We start from the raw sequence: 21,687 nt of genomic DNA, 5'->3' as shown, positions 1-21,687 counted from the left end.
TTTTAAAAATTTTAATTTTTCTAAATACTGAATATTCAAAATAGAGAATAAATGTCAAAAATCTGTAAAGAAAGACTTATCTGAGAGGCAAAGAAGGCAGAGAAGACATAAAAAACCCAAGGAAGTCTAGAGAAGATGTTGGAAATGTTGTCATTTTCATGGCAAGTGACTAGCAATTTTGATCTCACAATAACTCTGGGAGGTAGTTGTGAGCTACCCAGGTAGTACAGTGGATAGAGCACCAGCCCTGGCGTCAGGAAGAACTTTCCTCAGAAGTGGGTATGATAAACCACTCCAGTATTTTTGTCAAGAAAATTCCAAATGAATCACAGAGAGTCAAATGGTTAAAATGACTGAATAATGAAATAAAGAAACTGAGGCAGACAGGGATAAGTATCTTGCCCAGATTCACACTAAGTGTCATGAATCCAACTCAATTAAACATTATTAAGCACCTACTTCATTCCAGGCACTGTGCTAAGTCTATAAGTGAAGTTTAAGATAAGTATGTTAGTTAAAAAAAACTTGGCTAATCAATAGTCTAGTCTGTGTGGTGCTAAAAAACCAATGAGATGATTTTACTTAATATAATTGGTTAGTTGTTAGACTGAATTGTTGAAAGCACTGGTTGTTTTTAGAACGCTTTATTTTCTTTTATGGCATGATTTTTGCTAAAGGGATATAATTTCTTGATGCAGTGACAATGGTACCAATGCTATACAATTGCCCTTAACATTCTACATTTCTAGATTCACTGTCGAGTTCCCATTGGATGAAATAATGGTGATCTGCCACATTTTATAAAGGAATCTTGTATGGGGATATTTACAAGATGATTTCATAGTTTCTCCAGTTCTGGGGTTCTATGGAAGAAACTAGCCCTTTAGCCATTTGTAGGTTGCCCATTTTTAGATGGGTTGACAAGTATAAAGAGGGTCACAGTGGATGCCAGTCATTACTGAAATCAAAGAAGGGAGAGTAGGGCACATACAGTGACCTGAAGCTAAAAAAGGAAATGCTTTCAGCTGAAAACCATTTTCTTCATCCAAGAAAGCTGAGCATGTCATTACAAAGCTTTCAAAAGTAGGTAAACTAAAATAATCGAGGGAAGACATAAGAAAATCGGGAAAGTTCAGATCGTTGATAATACATCTTATTTAGCCAGTATTTTAAAGTTTCCAAAGTACTTTAAAAATATCTCACAACAACCCATACATCAGATGTGATTATTATTTCCATTTTAGAGATGAGGAAACTGAGATGGGGAGAATTTATGAAAGGAAGCAGAAAACAACCTAAACCATTCTGTAGATAGCTCTCTTTAAGAGCTTCCATATTGACAAATTCACTCCCTTTTCATTGCTGCCTCTTAGACTTGCTAATGTATTTTGATTGAATAAGCATTTATTAAACACTTACTACTATGTGTTAAGTACTGTCCTTTGAAGTATAGCCCTGACATTGTCTCCAAAGCGATCCCTTCCTCTGTCAGTGCCTTCTCCCTCACAAACAGACAGACAGACAGACATCAAAGGGACTGATAGGAAATGTAGTTTTCTCACCTGGTAGGAGGGATTGAAGGATGTGGGAGATAGAAGCTTCATGGGATAGGGAAGCTTAGAAACTTGAACTTTTTGCAGATAGGAGAAGGGTTTAGGGTCAACCAATATCAATGATAAGCAGATATCAATGAAGGCCTAACTAAATATAATCATAAAGAATTGGAGTCTTGTTTGATTCACTTACTACTTCAGGAATTTTCAGCCTACCCAGAATTTTCTGTTTGCCTACACGGTCCTGTTGCTGTGCAAAGAGATATGGTAAAATTAAGCTCTCTCTAATCTTTCTTGCCTTCCTCATCAATGCTTGCCTAATTGATATTGCTACTCTGGAACATTGCTTTATTTAAATCTTGTTTAATTTTTTATCAGGGGTTTTGTCTTAAGATAAAGAAAAGCAAAATTTTGCTGCATTCTAAGCCAGTGTTTATTATAAAATAGTGAATTGTGCAAGGAATAAAAGGTTAAAAGAATATCTGAGACTAATTACCTTATATATCACCAGGAGTCTGTATTATGCTCAAACTGTACAAAGAAGACATTTGCTTAACTTTTGTTTTCTAATAGAATGTTAACTCCTTGAGGGTATGGAACTATTTCATTTTTATCTTTGTATCTCCAGCACTAACACAGTGTCCTACTATTTTTTTTTTTTCTTTTGCTGAGACAATTGGTGCTAAGTGACTTGCCCAGAATCACACAGCCAGGAAGTATTAAGTGTCTGAGGTCGCATTTGAACTCAGGTCCTCCTGACTTCAGGGCTGGTTCTCTATCCACTGCACTATCTAGCTGCCCCATGTCCTACCAATTTTTAAAATTCCAACTGGACCTACAATTTCATTGAGCTATATAGAAATTTAAGTGTCCAAACTCCCACTATCAATGCAGATCCATTGGTACTTCTTACTTTCAAAGAGTGATTTGGGGATGCTGGGAAATATATTCATTTGCCTATAATCACAGAGCTTGAATATGGCAGAGGAAAATCTTGAATCTCGATTTTTCTGATTTTTAAGACCATCTCTCTGTCCATTGTACCTACCTGACACATAGGTACTTAATAAGTAGTTTCTTCTCAGTTGAATGCTTCCTCTCTATCAATAACAGTCACATATCTTGGGAGTTTTAAATAGCTGGAGTCACATCTCATTCCATACGCCTTTACATCTGGACTTGCTGGGTTTCCTGATTTTCTTTCTGGTTCTAATTCATTTTCTTTATATGTGATCTAAGTACTATGACCTCGCACAGAAATGGAGCTTACTACTCTGCATATTTCATTCTGCCTTATTGTTTTGCATTTGGGGACAAATTGTCCCAGATATGAAGATTCTTGATAAACTGGCAAAGCAGAGACACCCCATGGGACCTCACTTGACCTTAGATTAAAAGGTCATTTTGTCAGCAATGTCCCTCTCCTGGTATCTTCCAGCCATCAGAAAGCAAGAAGACTGATGTCCTGGGAGTCCTTAGCTAACATGTGCCCTGACCTTATTGCAGAGAAATGTGTTTTCCAAATTTATACATGCATACCAGCAAAAAAGATAGCAAATCAAAATCTCTTTGAATTTCCTGGAACTACTTCCTCCAATCAAGGTCAGATCCTATGACCTTCTGAGTAAAATATTGCAGCAAACATGGACCTTTCACATAGCAACAACTTTTTTTCTGTTGATACACTCCTCTGTCCGGCCAAGGATAATAGTCTTCCATCAAGTGAATAAAGCTAGTTTCATGACTCTGCTGTAAAGCAAAGAAAATAAATGACAACAAGAAAAGACGGAAAAAATTACCCCGCTGGTTATTTACTGGACTCTGGAAATTTACCAGGAACCCTTTAGAGCTGGATTAATAAGAAACAAGAAGCAAGTTTCCTTTGGTGTGTGTGTGTGTGTGTGCGTGCGTGTGTGTGTGTATTTCAAAGTACTATAGCATAATGTTTTTAAATGAAAAAAATAGGGGCTGGAAAAAAAGGTTTTATGATCAATAAATGACCCCCCCCCCACTCCAAGGGAAAAGGAAGAGAATCTTGTCCAGTGAAACCAGGCTTAAAAGTGCTCCAACAAAATACCTTTCCAAGTGTTATCATGCTCAGGTCAAGAAAATAAAGATTTATGTTCTAGTGGCAGAAAGAATTGGATTCTCTGCTACAATGATCAACAATCTCTGGATCCAGTTAGAGACATAGAAATAAGTATCTCTTTATTTATTTATTTTTTAGCGAGGAGTTGGAGTCTTGATTATCTCTCAGCTTTGTTTAATCTTGACACAAGAGTTTTATTTGTCACTTTCTTCTGGCATTTACTATTTTTCAATCTCATTTTCCCTTTTCTTTCTCATGCTGGATGCAAAATTTCTTGCCTGCTTTAAATATGTCTCCTAAGTCATAAATTGTTTTTCTATAATGCCAGAACCATGGAAACCTCAAAGGGACACACTCCATAGGTATAAATAGGACCTGTTAAGTATTAAGTGAAAATTCAAAATGATTTTCTTTTCTAGATTCTAGTTCAATGGCAATGGAGGACTGCTCAGAGTCTTGCAATTTGTGGGGAAGACAAGTTGTTGCTGGCCAGTAAAGTATCTCAGAAAGGCAATCAATAGAGGGGAGCCAGCTTATCAGATAGTGTTAAAGAAACTCAGATTCAAAGAAGAATTTTGATATAGTAGATCATTTATTGGGCTTATAGACAAAAAGATATGGTTTCAGATTTTGCCTTAGATATTTACTTTATGACTTTGAACTAGTCATTTAACCTTTCCATTCCTACGTTTTTATTAATTGGATTTTCCTCCATGTATAAAAAAAGCATAACATTTAAAAAAAAGTTTTAAGTTTCAAATTCTCTCTCTCCCTCCCTCCCATTTCCTTAAGACAATAGACAATTTGATATGGATTATATGTATGCAACCATGAAAAAAAATTCTCATGTGAGTAATTTTGTGCAAGAAAACTTGAACAAAAAAAGAAGAAAGGAAGGAAGGAAGAAGAAAAGAGAGAGGAGAGAGGAAAGGAAAGAAGGAAGAAGAAAAGAGAGAGAGAAAAGAGAGAAGGAGAGAGGAAAGGAAGAAGGAATGAGAGAGAAAGAAGAAAGAGAGAGGGAGAGAGAAAGGCAGAGAAAAGAGAGTGAAAGAGAGCAAAAGAGAGAGGGAGAGAGAGGGGGGGAGGAGAGAGAGAGAAGGCGAGAGAGAGAGAGAGAGAGAAGGAGAGAGAGAGAGGGAGAGAGAGAAAGAAGTATGCTTCAAACTGTAATTCAGATATCAGTTCTTTCTCTGGAGTTGTATAACTTTTTTCATCATGAATCTTTTGGTAATCATCTTGGATCAATTGTGTTGCTGAGGATAATTGATTCACAGTTCTTCCTTGTACAACATTGCCATAATTGTGTATAATTTTCTTCTTGTTCTGCTCACCTCATTTTGTATCAGTTCATACAAGTCTTTCCAGATTTTTCTGAAATCATCCTTTCTTTTATCATTTCTTTATAGCACAGTAGTACTCCACTGCAATGGTATACCACTACTTGTTCAGCCATTCTCCAAATAATAAGTATCTCCTTGATTTCCAGTTCTTAGCCACCATAAAAAGAACTGCTAAAAGTAGTTTTATACAAATAAGTTCTTTCCTCCCTTTTAAAAAATCTCTTTGGAATAAACATCTTGCAGGGATCTTGCTGAATCAAAAGGAAAGCATAGTTTTATAGTTCTTTGGGCATAGCTCCAAATTGCTTTCCAGATTGGCTGGATCAATTCACAACTCTACCAACGGATGCCTCAGATTGTTGATCTGTTAAATGAATGTAGGAATCTCAGTGACCTCTAAGATTCCTTTCATCTCTAACATATATTTATCAAACAATAAACATTGCTAATGTGTCAGATGCTGAATTAGGGAGTAGAAATGCAAAATGAAATCATTCTAATCCTTAAGGAATTTGTTCTATAACCCCAGTGTTAAGATGCTCTCTCCCTTGCTACCTAGATGTTACTAAATCTGTTCTTTCTGTCTTCTCTCTTTCATCAGCTTGCCAATTTGTGACTTATCTTCCTTTTCAACACTGACCTTGATGTTCATTGTACTTTGATTTCTCCTATATAGAAGTAGTGAAGATATTGGGTAGCATAACCCAAGGCTTTGCCTATGATTCCACACTGTCTTAAGGATATCTCTGAGCTCTTCAGCTTCCCATTCTCTCAACCCATAGTCCTGGATGTAATAACAGAAAGCTAGGGTTGAACCACCCCAAGCATTTGGCAGTGTGTCCACAATGAATTCCTCCTTTCCTCAACCTTACAATCTCAGAATTCTTTATCACTTTCCATCACTTTTCTGCCCTACCTCAGTTTTTTTCCTTTTCTTTATTAGAACCTAGAAAATAATTTTGAATTTGCACCTAATTTACCAAGGTTGCCAATAAGTACTGTTTTCTTTAAAATACCAAAATACAAATAGCACAATATAAATCACAAACTCAGTTAAATTCGATGTGAACCTCAATCCAATGGGAGAAGGAGAAAATTTATTCTTTGCTGGAACAATCAGTACTTACTATGTACCAGCAACAGATGCTGAAGGGATAGAGAAAAAAAGAAGAGAAAAAGGGAGAAGAGGAAGAAGAAGGATGAAGGAAGAAAAGGGAAGAAAAAGCAGCAGCAGCAATTTTTGTCCTCAAGGAGCTTACATTCTAACAAAAGAAACAATTTGTACTTACATACATGCTCCTAGCATAGTAGCTGACATATATTAGATACTTAATAAATATTCACTGACTGAGTAACAAGTAGATCTATACAAGATTTATACAAAGTAAATATAAAATTAAAAATTGGAGAGAGCAGGGGAAAGGAGAGCAACAACAACCAGGAAGATCAGAAGAAGCTACATGTAAAAGGACGTTTTTCTTGCCTCTTGAAACAGCATTAATGGCAGACAAGTGTAAGAGAGGATAAAGCTCTGGATCTGGAATTAGGAAGTTATTGTTCAATCATTTCAGTTGTGCCCAACTCTTCATTCCCTAATTTGGGGTTTTCTTGGAAAATATACTGGAGAGGTTTGTCATTTTTTCCTCCAGTTCATTCTACAGATAAGGAGACTGAGGCAAACAGAGTGAAGTAACTTGTCCAGGGTCACACAGTTACTAAGTGTCTGAGGCCAGGTTTGGATTCAGGAAGATGAATCTTTCTGATTTCAAGCCCACTTCTCTATTTACTACACTACCAACCCAGAGTTAGGGAGACTTGCATTCACATCCAGCTTTGTGACCCTAGACAAGAGATATAACCTCTGTCTCCTTTGGTTTCCTCAGTTTCCAAATTGAGGATCATGGCAGCACCTACTACCTCTCAGGGTTGTTGTGAAAATAATAGGTGGCAATATTTGTAAAATATTCCAGAAATGTTAATATACTACATAAATACTAGCTATTATTATTGTTATTATTCTATCATCTCCTCCTTATGGGCTTGTTAGGTAAATTGTTAACTTAAGATCATGAGCTAGATCCTGAATAAGGCTTTTTTTTTTAACATTATTATTTTATTTTATTTATTATTCATAATAATAGCTATTTATTTTCAAAATACACACAAAAGTAGTTTTCAACATTAATCTTTGCAAAACTTTGTGTTCCAAATTTTTCTCTCCCTTCTCCTTACCCCTCTTCCTAGATCCCAAATAATCCAATATATTCTAAACATGTACAATATTTATATATATATATATATATATATATTTCCACATTTATCATGTTACACAAGAAAAACCAGATCAAAAAGGAAAAAATGAGAAAGAAAGAAAAGCAAGCAAATAAAAAATACTATATTGAGATCTACATTCAGTCCCCACAATCCTCTTTCTGTGTACAGATGACTCTCTATTACGAGTCTATGGAAATTGCCCTGAATCACTTTATTGTTGATAAGAGTCATGTCCATCAGAATTAATCATCACATAATCTTTGTTGTTGCTGTATACAATGTTCTCTTGGTTCTACTCATTTCCCTTAGCATCAGTTCATATAAGTCTTTCCAGGACGCTCTGGAATCATCCTGCTAATGGTTTCTTATGGGACAATAATATTCCATAACAACCATCTACCATAACCTATTCAGCCATTCCCCAGCTGATTGGCATCCACTTAGTTTCCAGTTCCTTGCCACTACAAAAAAGGGCTGCTACAAATATTTTTATACTTGCGGGTCCTTTTACCTTTATTAGCATCTCTTTGACTCTGTTGGATCAAAGGGTATTCACAGTTCCTTTGGATATCGTTCCAAATTCCTCTCCAGAATGGTTTGATCAATTTACAACTTCATCAACAATGATTTAGTATCCCAGTTTTCCCACATCCCCTCCAACATTCATCTTATTTTCCTGTCATCTTAGCCAATCTAAGAGGTGTGTAGTAGTACCTTAGAGTTGTCTTAATTTGCATTTTTCTAACCAATAGTGATTTAGAGTATTTTTTTTTCATGTAATATAGTCATAAAATGGCTTTAATTTCTTCTTCTGAAAATTGTCTGTTCTATCATTTGATCATTTATCAATTGGAGAATGGCTTGTACTGAATACGATTTTTCTAGTGCAACAACTATGTAAGGGAGAAAATGTTCTAGCCCTTCTAACTGCATGACAAGGAAACCTACTCCAAATGAAAAAAAAAAAAAAAAAAAGACATTTTGAAGGTTGAGTTCTTCCTCCATTATTTTTGCTCAATTCTAATTGACTTAACTCTATCAAGACTACTATCTTCTTTAGTCAGATATGGAGAAATTATAGTACAATTTAATCCATGCAGTACCATTACTGAGGTAATGTTCTATTAAATTGAGCCTCCTCCATTGAACAAACAAATGGATTTTGACATTTTTCAGAGTTTGGCAACACCAGGGGGAGTAATGGCTTTTGAAAAATATTCACCTACCAACAAGTGAGTTCTTGTTTCTTCCTTTCTTGCTTTATAAGGGAATGAAAAGCATTAATGAATTTGTACTTTTTGCAAAGTATATTTTGCTCCAAGTACAATAGCATCATTTTAAATGTTCCTTTGCTGAAAGAAAAAAGTTGCATTTGAAAATAACTTTAGGAAGCAAAAATTAAAATAATTTAACATTCACAATTATTAATTCATCAAAGCAGTATGAATCATGCCTACAAAGAAATGGAGATTTTTATATATTCTTTCTTTCTCCCTCTCTCTCAAAGCAATAAAGGTCTATACTTAGAATTTTCCTAGAAAAAAGATGGATAGATTCTAAAGGATGTTTCTAGGAGTGGAAAAGTTCTTTCTAAACTATCCCCACTTTGGTAAAGTCTGAATCTTATCTGGAATTTATACAAACAAAACAGAAAAAAATTCCAGCAACACGTCCTTACTTTTCAACACAATTCTTTGTGCTTTCTTCTCCTCTTGCAAAGAAAAATATACACAGAATCTTCCCAATTCCTCTCCATTTCATCTGAGAATACTCACAAGAACCCAGAGCTTTTTGTAAGAGAGTTTAAAGTTCTCCCTAAGGAATATGACATAGATAAGGAGTGATTGCTATAACAGAGCATAATTGAAAACAATATCCTCTCTCAATCCTCTGTATTAAGGAGGATGTTTTAAATACAACTAAGAGTGCAAAAGTAAAATTTTCAGTTAACTCTTGAAGTAAATTGCAATATGATTCACATTGATAATACATCTTTTTATTTATTTATTTTTATTATTATAACTTTTTATTGCCAGAACCCATGCCAGGGTAATTTTTTACAACATTATCCCTTGCACTCACTTCTGTTCCGATTTTCCCCCTCTCTCCCTCCACCCCCTCCCCTAGATGGCAAGCAGTCCTATATATGTTAAATATATCACAGTATATCCTAGATACAATATATGTGTACAGAACCAAACAGTTCTCTTGTTGCACAGGAAGAATTGGATTCAGAAGGTAAAAATAACTCGGAAAGAAAAACAAAAATGCAAACAGTTTACAATCATTTCCCAGTGTTCTTTCTTTGGGTGTAGCTGCTTCTGTCCATCATTGATCAACTGAAACTGAGTTAGGTCTTCTCTTTGTCGAAGAAATCCACTTCTATCAGAATACATCCTCATACGGTATCGTTGCTGAAGTATATAATGATCTCCTGGCTCTGCTCAGATAATACATCTTTTAAATGACATATTTTTTTTTTTTGCTTTTCAAAAATATTCCTATCGAACTTAAAAAATTCAGTAACAAACACAAACCTTTCTATATACAAAGAAAGTTAGAAAGCAAAGTTTGTATGTAAAACCCATAAATCTGTTACATCTTATTTTTTTAAATTATATTAAATATAACCTGGTAATACCAACATTGTCCTGATTCTTTGTGTCCCCTTCTAAATACTCTTCTGCTTTTTCTCTGTGTATTATTAAAAGAAGTGATGCTTTTTTCCTTCTTTTGCTTTTTGCATCATATCATTACCAACTCTTCATGTTCTCCCACTGTTATACTTCCTTAAAAGAAAAACTCAAAGTCCTTCCTTATAGCAAAAATTTTGTCAATCAAAACAAATTTGTACAATTTTGGAAAGTGTCTCCTTTGCAATCTTTCTATGACCTTGCCAAAGAGAAAAGGGAAGAATGCTTTATCATCTGTCTACTGCTGTTATGAATGACCCAATGATCAATTATCACTTATTTATATATTTAACAGGGTCCTAAAGTTTTTCAAAGTTGTTCACTGTATAAACAATTCTTTCTGACTATGTTCCTCCTTCTGGCTTCATCCTCTTTTTTGTGAGCTTTTCATTATCATTCATCCAGTCTCCTACAATCACAACTGGTCCCTCCCCTTCTCTCTTACATTTAATCAGTTATCAAATCAATTTCTCCTCCATGGCAATGCTCTCCTCAATCACCTCCCTGATTTTCAATGTCCAATCTGCTGTAGTGGCTTTTTAATATATATATATATATATATATATATATATATATATATATAATATATAATATATATATATATATATACTTTTATCCTCTTCTCCTTCTAAGCCTTCTTGTTTACTATTACCAAAATAACCTCCTTGTAAATCTGAACCTAGCCATGTCCCCCCTCTGCTAAAACATCATCTCTTTTAATTGCCTATTGAGCACAATTCAAAATTCTTGACCTGGCATTCAAAGCCTTCCAGAACGGCACATCCCTATCTTTCTAACTTTAGCTCATATTATCGCTCTTCATATACTCTATGCTCCAGACACATTATCTTCTTTCTGTTCCTTGAACCAATTCATCCATCAGCAAGTATTAATTAAGTGCCTACTATGTGCCATATACCATTCTAGGTGCTGAGGATACAGGTACAATGAATAGTAGAACAGTCTCTACTCACCTAAAATTACATGTAAAAATATATACTATATATAAATATATATATATATATATATATATATATATATACAATGTAATATTAATTAAACATATACAAAGTAGTCAAATGCTAGGTAGTCTGGGAGACAAATCACTAGCAGATGGAAGGACTAGGAAAGGTTTCATGTGGAAGTGATACTTGAGCTGAAGGTTAAAAAAAGAGGGACTCCATGAGGGAGAGGTAATGTGAGTGTGCATTCCAGGCCCAAGGGATAGCTAACTAGAGAAAAGAAATAACATTTCATTTATAAAACACAAATAGGAGTTGGTTTGCCTGAATCATAGAATGCAGAAACAAAGATACTATCCAATGACACTTGTTTTTGTTGTTTAAAATGAGTGACCCTATTTGGGATTATTTTTGGCAGAAATATTGGAATAGTTAGCCATTTCCTTCTCTATCTTAGTTTACAGATTAGACAAATGGGGTTAAGTGACTTATCCAGGATCACACAGTAAGTATTTGAGGTCAAATTTGAACTCACGAACATGACAGTTATTGACTCTAGCCGGGCTCTCTATACAATTGTACCACATTTCACTATCCTTTGAGATTGGAAAGATATAGTTAGTCTAGATTGTGTGAAGCTTTAAAAACTACATAGAGAAGTTCATATTTTATCTTAAAGGGAATAAGAAGCCACTGGAGTTGATTGAGTAGTGATGCTAGTGAAGTCACAGGATCAGATTTGTTTTAAAAGAAAATTACTTTGACAGCTCTGGGCAGGATGTATTGGAGCGAAGAGAAAAGTAGGAAGTAGTTGTAATAATATAAGTGACAGGAGACAAGGACCCCAACTCCACTGTGTGAATAGAAAAAAAGGTCAGATGCCAGTTATGTTGTCAAGATTTGACAAGTGTTTGACTTTGACTATTATGTAATGTGAGGGAGAGGGACAAGTTCATAGTAATGCTAAGATCATGAACCTGGGACAATTGAAAGATGCTGGTACCTTCAAAAAATGGGAAAGTTTGGACAGGGGAAAGTTTGGAAGGAAAGATAAATTTTTTCAGTTTTAGACAGATTAGGAAACTGAGAGAAATTAAAAGATTGTAGCAGTTACACAGCTTATAAACATCTGAGGTAGAATTTGAATTTATGTCTTCTCAATTCAACATCTAGAGCTCTATCCATTATATCACTTAGCTGTCAATAGAACTTCAGGTATACCTTGGAAATATTGTGAGTTTCATTCCAGAACATGGCAATAAAGTGAATATTGCAATAAAGCGAGACATAGAAACTTTTTAGTTTCCCAGTACAAACAAAAGTTATATTTACACTACACTGTATTCTATCAAGAATGCAATAATATTAACAATAATGTATATATGTATATTAATTAAAATATTTTGTTGCCAAAAATGTTAACTATTATCTAAGCCTTCAGCAATTAATAATCTTTTTTTTTGGCTGATGGAGGTCTTGCCTCAATGTTGATGGCAATTGACTGGTCAGGCTGGTGGTTGCTGAAGGTTGGTATGTCTGTAGCCATTTTTTAAAAAGAGACAACAATAAAACCTGACACATTCATTGACTCTTCCTTTTATGAAAGATTTCTCTGGAGTATGTGATGCTATTTGATAGCATTTTACCCAGAGTGGCACTTTCAAAATTAGTCATCCTCTCAAACCCTGCTGCTGCTTTACCAACTAGGTTTATGTAATATTCTTCAATATTGTTGTGTTCCAGGGAATAGGGAGAGAGATATGGGAATATCAAATCAGAGATGCAGTCAGAACACACATATTTATTAACTTCAGTGAATCATATGGGTGTGGTTCATAATGCCCTCAAACAATTACAATAGAAATATCAAAAATCACTGATCACATATTGCCATATCATGAATAATGAAAAATTCAAAATATTCAAAAATTCAGCTGCCAAAATGGGATCTAGAGACACAATGTGAGAGGTTTCAACACAGGGTTTCCACAATCCTTCAATTTGTAAAAATTGCTCTATCTGCAAAGCATAATAAAGTGAACTGCAATAAAATGAGATATACCTGTTCCCATCCTTGAAGTGACCTAGATCAGAAATCTCACTAGAACTCTTACAGAAAGGCCAAGTATCTAAACTTATAGCACTGAAATTTTAAAATGAAATGTGATGATGATGAGCACATCATAGGAAATAATATCTCTTAGAGTTACGAAGTTCATCATTCATACCCTTCCAGCTATAATTTCATCCAATTTCTTCTTGCAGTTCCCATATTGTAGTTATGGATTCATGATCTAGGTGTGTGGAGTGCTTAAGCTTATTATGCTCTTTGACAAGGGATTTTTCTTATGTCATAGAAAAAAGTAGATGCAGTTGTTTAAATCAGGGCTTAATGGCAGAACAAGGAAGATTTAAAATACAGCTCATATAGCATGACAGGGAATAAAAAATTATGGGTGAAAGAAAGACATATTCACAAATGAAAATAATATACCATAGATCACATTAACCAGTTCTTTCTCTGTCTCTCTGTCAATCTTCCTTCTCTCTACTCTTACCTTCTCCCTTTCCTATATTTTTTCTCTTCTATCTCTCAATTTGTTTATCTGTTTTCCCCTCTCTCTCTATCCTTCTCTCTCTTCCTCTGTTTTAAGCTAACAGAAAATTAGAAGGCAGATTGATTCACCTTACCCAATATATGCTATTTTCCTTTATCCCAATTAGATTTGTAATTGTTATGTAATTAGAAAAAGATCAAGTGAACAAAATAAGTAAAAGGAATTGCCTATCATCTTTTAGTTAACTTATAGCGATTTTTTTCTTATTCTCAGTAAGAGATACAATTGTAAAGTCATTACTGGTATAAGCTCCACATTAGCAGGTAAACTTTTTCATGCTAGACATAAAGTTCTTCACAACCGGAGAATGTACAATCCAGTAGACTCAGCCAAGGTGGAACCAGTCTGAACATGGCAATTCAGAAAATTGAATGGGACATCAACCAAGTCAGTTATTGGTTACCTTCAGCAGAAGAGCAGCCAGTTGGGTATTTTCCCTTTTCACTTGCCTGTGGCCTCACATGTACAAGGTCTGGGCTTGGTTATGATGTATTTGATACAAGGTGAAACCCTGGGTAACTTGAGAATTCTCTTAGTAAGCATGGAGTTTTAATTTATGCTATGGCCATTCATTCTCAATCTAACTAGAGTCTTTGGAATGACATCTTTAGTTCACAAAATGATTCCATTTGAAGCACTCTTAGATCATCAAGATACCATTTCATTGCCATCTAATATGCTTTCACAAAACATCTGGACAAGAAGAAGAATAAAAGGCATCTGAATGGCTTGGCTACACTACACCAAACATTTGGATATTAAGAGGCATCTGGAAGATTGATTGAATTTTTTGTTTTTGCTCCAGATGTTTGGCATCCTGGAAACATAACCATTCCCTTGACTTTTTAGCAGTGATCAGCCCTCGAAGAAAGGAAGGAAAAAAGTGTGGGTACATTCGTGGGCGGGCTGTGGAGAAGACTTGTACTATAGCCACCTGTTCTGAGTATAAATAAGACTCAAGTTTCCAGGGCTATCAGTCTGTTACCTCCAGCAAACATCATAGTCACTCAAAATGTACTTTTTTCCCCCAAAGAGAGTGTGTGGGTAGGGTAGAGAAAAAGCAAAGCAGTGCTTTGAAGAAAATGCCTAGCTGTAATGAGTCTCCCCCAAAGGCGACTTGCAATTTTTTCTTCTCCTGCTAACAAAAGTAGATAGTAACTTACAGTATAGAGGACCCATTGTTTGACTTGTGAATGTATCAGATTGCACGCATAATTGTGGATTTGCATACCAAAAAGGAATCTGCACAAGCAAAAAATTAAAAATAAAAAAGGCCCTTCTTGGCTCAAAAGTAGCCCATGTGCAAAGACAAAATTAAAATATCCGCAAATGGAATTGAAATGAAGACAACTTCTATGTATTTGCTACCAGATAATCTGATCCAGTTCAAAAATATCTGCTCTGTGAACATCCCTATGAGTCTTCTCCATGTTGAACAAACTTTAATGTTCACCTGGCTCATCCAATCCAATGATATGCCTGGATTTTATGTGCACAGCTGTGGTGGCTAGCTCCACTGCATAGCAGATGGTCAGGAAGGAATCATTTATCACATATGGACTTTTTAAAATAATAAAAAAGGTCCCTTTTCCTTAAAAATCAGTGACAGCAAATCTTAGTATATTGCAGTGACAGGCATATTTTAAAGTTTTTCTTTCATGAAATATATCTCAATGTATTTTCAATAAATAGATATAAGCAATCAAACTTTTGCCATATGATATGCTGTTGTGAAAGTATTAAATGGTTTTTGTTTTTTGTTTTTTTTTGGTTATACACTCATTGATGAGCCACACAGAAGATAAATTTTGGCATATTTAGTATTAGATCCATAAAGATATATTTTTAAAAAACAGGAAACCAGATTTCCTTCAAGTTACAAATGGAACTGGAGAGGAAACATCACTTGGCATAAAAAAGCCTGAAATCTTGTAAAATCAGGGATCTTTAGACTTATCTGTCATGTTGGGAAAAGTTTAAATATTGAATGCAATTCAATTGCAACAGTGGGCATGAGGGTATATCCAAGAGGCAATTTGGGAATGGAATTCATGAGATCTTAATTCCAAAAAAAAATGCCTTGGGAAATGTCTTTTAGGGAGCCTGGGAGCTATCAAGGTCAGCTCCCAAGAGGGCCCCTGTGTTTGCTTTCATGAGTTGCTGAAAATCCCTTAATTTGTATTATATAGGGCATACAATTAAATTTTTAAAAATTGTATTGTTTTGCTGTTTTGTGTTGTTAGACTCAGAGATTCAGTATAAAAAGAACTTTTACCAAAATAGCTTGTTAAGTCAGCTCTAATTTAAAATCCCAGGTTCCTCCATAGGACATTGGGAAGTTGTAACTTCACAGAGCCATCAAGAGTTGGAGGTAATGTTTGAACCATTATTTCTGAGCTAGCCTTCTGTCCAAAGTGCTGGCCATCCTGATTTTTATGCACACAAAGTACTATAGGATAAATCATTATGAATGACATACTTTCTTATTTACTTTTTGGTTAGAGACTTATGGCCAGTGGTCATGACAGGGAGAAAAACTGAGAACTTCCATTTTTTTTAAAGCAATCAATAATTTCTGTTTCTTAATATCTAGACTTGAGGATTTCAAAAACCTTTGATTTGTGTTATTAATGCTTTATCCATCCATACACTTAAGTAGATTTCACCTTCCTTCCCCTCCTCACTCCCACCTTATACCTTGTGGAATGGAAATTATTATGAAAGAATTAATTACCTGGTAGCCAACTTTCCCAAGATGAGCTTCCCTCCTTTTAGCTAAGTTGATCCTTGAGTGACAAGGCACACAGGTCATGTAAAAGCTTTTCCATCTGTAAATCCGCTCATCCCTTTTATCTTTATTCTCTATGACAAGCTTCCAAGGACTAAAAACAATCCTACCAATTTATGGGTAAAAAAGGATGTTTCCTAAACTGAAAAAAAAAATATGGCCCCTCAGGTATTGGTAGAAACTGTAAGAACTTTTGTTTCAGTATCATTACTTTTGAAAATCCAATGCATCTCAATTCCATGATCAGTCATCAGAGCAGGACTAGAGTAAAGGTCCTTTAACATAGTGTTCATCATTTTAAAGTTTCCAACTGGGACAATAAAGCCTATTTCCCAAGCAGACGATTGTGCAGATTGTAGCATTAAAAAAGTATTTGCCTCATATGCATAGACAAGTCATGTTTTGTGTGTGGGCTCTGGTATGCCTCATGGAATTTCTAATCAATGCACTAAGACTCTGAATTCGGGTAAAGTACTTAAGAACTGGCAGGTCTGTCGAATAGATTTTGGCAAAGCTTATATTTTTCTTCAAAGCTGAAACTCCTAGAACATCATGTCCTAGCATTTTTTGATCTTGAGGGGAAGTTGAGAAACCTTAGGATAGGGATTTTTAACCTGGTGTCTGTGAACTTAATTTTCTTTTTAAAAAAGTATTTTAGTAGTTGCACTTCAGTATAATTGGTCTTCCTTGTAATCCTATGTATTTTATTTTATGCATTTATCTGATTAAGGGTCATAGATGCCTTAATTTAGGCAGGATGAGGAGAAAAGTGCAAATGGCTTATCAAAGGACATTGCTATTAATTCTACAAGAATTACCTCCAATTTGAATGTTTCCAAGTCTCAAGCAGAAGCCTAAAGAGAGTCTTTATTAGAATAATCCCTGGGCACTGCTTCCAAGAAGTAATTTTCCAAGGCCCTGTTGCCTCAAGATCAACATCAGCTGTCTATTAGCTCATCCCATTTATCTTGAGAATCTACATCAGTTTTTCAAATACTGAGAAATGTCTGATTGCCTTCTGGGAGAAAAGAGATATTTCTTATATCAGAAGTAGCAAAACAAAATGAAAATATTATATTTTGGTTAAATTTTTTTTAAATGAAAATCTTCCAAAAAATCTTTTCCTGAAAACTGGAGACATCCTGTATCTTCATGTGTCTCCAAAATTAACTGATTCTTATGAGGGGGAGCAGATCCCCTCAGTATAATCAGACATAACTTCAGCTTTGGCAGGATAGTGGGATATTTGTATCTCTTTGGGACGTAATTCCTGTGGGGCTCTCTGGTATTCTGGACCTTGTTCAAAAGCTGTTATGGTTTGTGTGTGTGTCCATAACCATGCTAAAAAGAGCCAAGTGGCCTTTTAAAAACTAGCTTAGGTTTTTGTAAAAGCCAATTTGTTGTAAAGTTGTTGTAAAGTAAATTTATATATGGTCAAGTTTGGGGGGTTAGAAAACAACAACAATATTTATTTGTATTGAATTCTAAGTTCAAATAGGCCATGCAAATTATATTCAACTTTGCCTAGAAAGATGTCCAACTTTCTGAAGATTTTGCTCACTGTTGTGATGTCTGGTAGAACTTTGAGTGCCCATTATGTGTTATAAAATATAGAAAAGAATTTAATGGCATAATTCTGTTAACCTCTGTCCTTCTTCATCATTCCTATCTTTGGCAAATGAAATCTCTATCTCATTTGCTGATTTGCGTCACATCCATAAATGTAATGATATATGGGAATGCTTTTTATGGTGAATTTTACTATCTTTTATTTCTGTTCTCAGCTTCTAGTTTTCCCTAGTTGCTTAGAATTGGAATGGAAATGATAGAAAAGAATGATTGTCAGACCAAAGTCCAACATGGGAAAACTTCCTATAGGAAGAATAAGTTGAATATGTCTTTGAAAATATAACCACTGGCAAGGTCTCCTGGGGAGATGTATTAAAATAAAACCTTTAGGAATGGAAGTTTCATCTGTATAAGGAGATGGGGCAGCAATTTTGTTGAAAAAATTTGGGGGGGTTATCATATACATGGGATAAATAGGTGTAATTTTTTGTGGTTGTTTGGTGCACTAGTGACCTTTATAAATATGCTCCCATTTTGATCTTTACAAAACCTCAAAAGGTAGATATTACATGTTTTGAGAAATAACTAGGTGGTATAGTCAATAATTGTATGTGGCTTATAGCCAGAAAACTTAAATTTAGGTACTGGCTTAGACACTTGCTAGCTGTGGACTCTGGGCAGAGCACTTGACATCAATTTTCCTCAGTCTTTTCAACTGCAAAGTGGGGATAATAATAGCACCTACATGTTTGGGTTGGTGTGAGGATAAAATAAGATGAGATGTTTATATTTATTGCAATAAAAATCATTCAATTCAACACAAATGTTTAAAGTGCTTATATTTAGATCACTATGCCAGCAATGGAGATAAAAAGCAAATGTAAAAATAGTATTTGTCCTCAGGAAGCTTATATACTATTAGAATGCAAAAGGCTTTCTTATGATAAACTTGTGAGAATGTACATACTCTTGTCTGTTTTTCTTGCTTGTCTGAACTTTTCTAGACAACACTGTCCCTATCTATAACAAAGAGATTGGAAAAAATGACCTCTAAGGTTTTTTCCAGGTCTCATAATGTAAGACTGCCTGTTAATTACTATGAATTAAACAGATTAATTAAATTGAAAATACGAAAGTAAATTGAAGATAAAATTTGAATTAAAGATAATTAATCTTTAGGGGGTCATGTAGGTTTTCTCTATAATAAGCCATTTAGAAAGTTGAGCAAAATAAAAACATAAAGAATATGTGGGAAGTTTAAGGTCATTCAACCAGCAGACATATCTCTTTCACAGTCATTGATTAGAACTAAAAGATACTTGAGAATTCACCTACTTTAACTCCTTCACTTTTTGTATGAATTAATCCAGAGACATGAAGGGATCTGCTTAAGATCATATTGATAAGAAGGATGGAAAACCAAGTCTTCTTATTTTTTTCAACTGTATCATATGGTGCCGTTGGTGCAGACTAAACTCTTCCATAATGATGTGTTTTGAATCACAGATTTCCATAATATAAAATCATCTTCTCTAGTTTCATGAATCCAGTAACCTTGCTTACTTATCTCAAGCTCATATTTAACTGTTTTTTGTTGTTGTTGTTGTTGCTAACCTGCTTGAATTTGGGAGAATGAAGGACACAGTCTCCACTGAGCCAAAACTTGCATTCTAATAGAAATGAGAATTTATGAACGTGACACACAAAGTCAGACCTACAAATCTACTGGGAGGGGTAAAATCTCTATGGAAATTAATGTAAGACTGCCACCTGTTGGGATTTGCTTCACAGAAGTTTCTAGGGAAACTTTTCACTCATTATATGGGTCAGAGTATTTCACAAATGTACTCAATAACAGCCTAACTTCTGAATACAATACAGAGCTTCATCCAGTCATGTTTCTGTGGTCCTAAAAAAACTCATGGAGAATCAATTACTTCCTTGAGTATTTTCTTAAATATCCAAAAGATAAAGGGAAAAAAAAAAGGCAGCATAATGTCTTGGATTCATTTATCTGCTGGACAGATTACATGACTAGACCAGTAAAAAAAAGGGGGGGGGGTTCCTTAATCTTCTTGCAGTTATGGATCCTTTTGCTAGTCAGGTGAAGACCATAGAATAATATTTTTCAATGCATGAAATAAAATACATAAAATTACAGAGGATACAAATTACATTGAAATATATTGTATATGTATACAAAGATACACATATATATGTATATTTCAATTGATAAATTCCAGACTAAGAAATTTTCAAATAAACTAAACTAACTGTTTTCTACGTAAAGCTACTTTTAAAAAAATTAAGTGCTCCAGTTGGGAATATTAAATCAATGAAAAGTGAGATTATTTGTAGTTGACTTAATCTGGTAAGTAGATATTATTAATGATATTTCTTTTGCCATGGAGCTTACAAATGCTTTTTCTGGCTATTTGTTGTAATATAATTGCTTTTTACTGGTTTCATTCAATTAATTATGGTAACTGAATCAAGAATCTGAAAGGTTACTACTAAGTCTTGAACAACGCAGTTTCTCATTTTTTCCCATCAAACTTTCTTTCCCAGCCATGAATATATCTGGATCTCATTCTTTTTTATTCTTTTTTTAGCTTCCTGAAATGACTCACGTTCAAACTCAGCGACCCTGGTTGATGTTTCTCCTGCAGAACTTTGGATTGATACTGGGTTGGCTTTCCCTTTTAATGTTGGCTATATATGAGCATAACATTAAAATATAAAGTCTTTGCTGGGATTCTCAAGATTTCTTTCAAATTAATTTCTCTGTTTCATTATTTTCTATGCACTATCTAGTTATTTGTAAATTAATTTTAGTGTGTCTTAGGTAAAAAATAAGCCATCATTTCACTTTGTTAACTTATTCAGATTTTGCACTATGGCATTGTTTTCTTATAAATGTAAAGGTTAAGATTTAGTCTTAATTCAATGTTTTTTAGTTTCCCAAACTGTTCAAACTTATAGTATTTTAAAGGCAGGAAGTACTGAATTCATTATAAAAAATTATCCTGATAACTCTGTCCCTCTAATAAACAATGTCTACAGTAATTAAACTGGATTATATAGTTTTCAGACATATGTACATGCATATATACATATATAAAACATACAAATATGTTTATCAATGTATATTTACTTCAACATCTTTAATGTAAAAATGCCTTATTAAAAATTACATATTATAATCATACTCAATTTTATAGAATGCAATAAAATCTGGTTTTAACATAATAGTAATGTGTATTTTTTTCTACTTCTCTTGAATTTTCCTGGTATTTCTCACTAGGTCAACAGAAGACAAAAGAAAATACTACATTCCAACTCATTCATTTTTATGTGTAATCTCTTAAAGCCTAAACAACTCTGTATGTCAGCAGTCTGCTACGTATTCACCAAATGAAATCTGTTCCAGATTGCAATCAGAAGATGAAATTCAAAAATAAAACTAAATCTTCCATTGTGAAGCAGCTTAACTGATCAAGTGCCACTGATTGTAGCAGAAGACATTTATGATCAAGTTCTCACTGGCAGCTGCAAAATATATTTCAGATTATTATCATTGCTATATGAGCCCATAATGAAGGGGAGGAATATATAATAAGAGGGTGATTTCCCCCACTCTATCAATAGCTAAATGTTTAACAGTGCTGGTCTTGACAGTGAAAACTCTAATAATAAGTAATGTCATCAATTCAGGTAGTTCCTTTAACAATTTGGATCACCATCCATTCATTCCTGCCATTCTTTATTGATTCATATACGTGTCCTTCAATAAATCTGCCA

The 21,687-nt window shown here is 34.4% G+C and overlaps 1 protein-coding gene across 2 annotated transcripts in view; it reads left to right on the top strand.

Annotated features, from left to right (window-relative positions):
* SLC39A12 (solute carrier family 39 member 12) overlaps positions 1-21,129 on the top strand; it is a 100,377-nt gene extending 79,248 nt beyond the window's left edge. For both annotated transcript variants that reach the window (XM_012551261.2, XM_031939901.1), the window contains one exon: positions 20,499-21,129. In XM_012551261.2, the coding sequence (XP_012406715.1) occupies positions 20,499-20,627 (129 nt within the window). In that variant the 3' untranslated portion in view covers positions 20,628-21,129. The remainder of the gene's footprint in view (positions 1-20,498) is intronic.
* The last annotated feature ends 558 nt before the right edge of the window (positions 21,130-21,687 follow it).

Source organism: Sarcophilus harrisii, chromosome 5 (assembly GCF_902635505.1).
Source record: "Sarcophilus harrisii chromosome 5, mSarHar1.11, whole genome shotgun sequence".
Lineage (NCBI taxonomy): Eukaryota > Metazoa > Chordata > Mammalia > Dasyuromorphia > Dasyuridae > Sarcophilus > Sarcophilus harrisii.
Note: the sequence above shows the minus strand (reverse complement) of the source record. Positions and strands in the feature narration are given on the sequence as shown.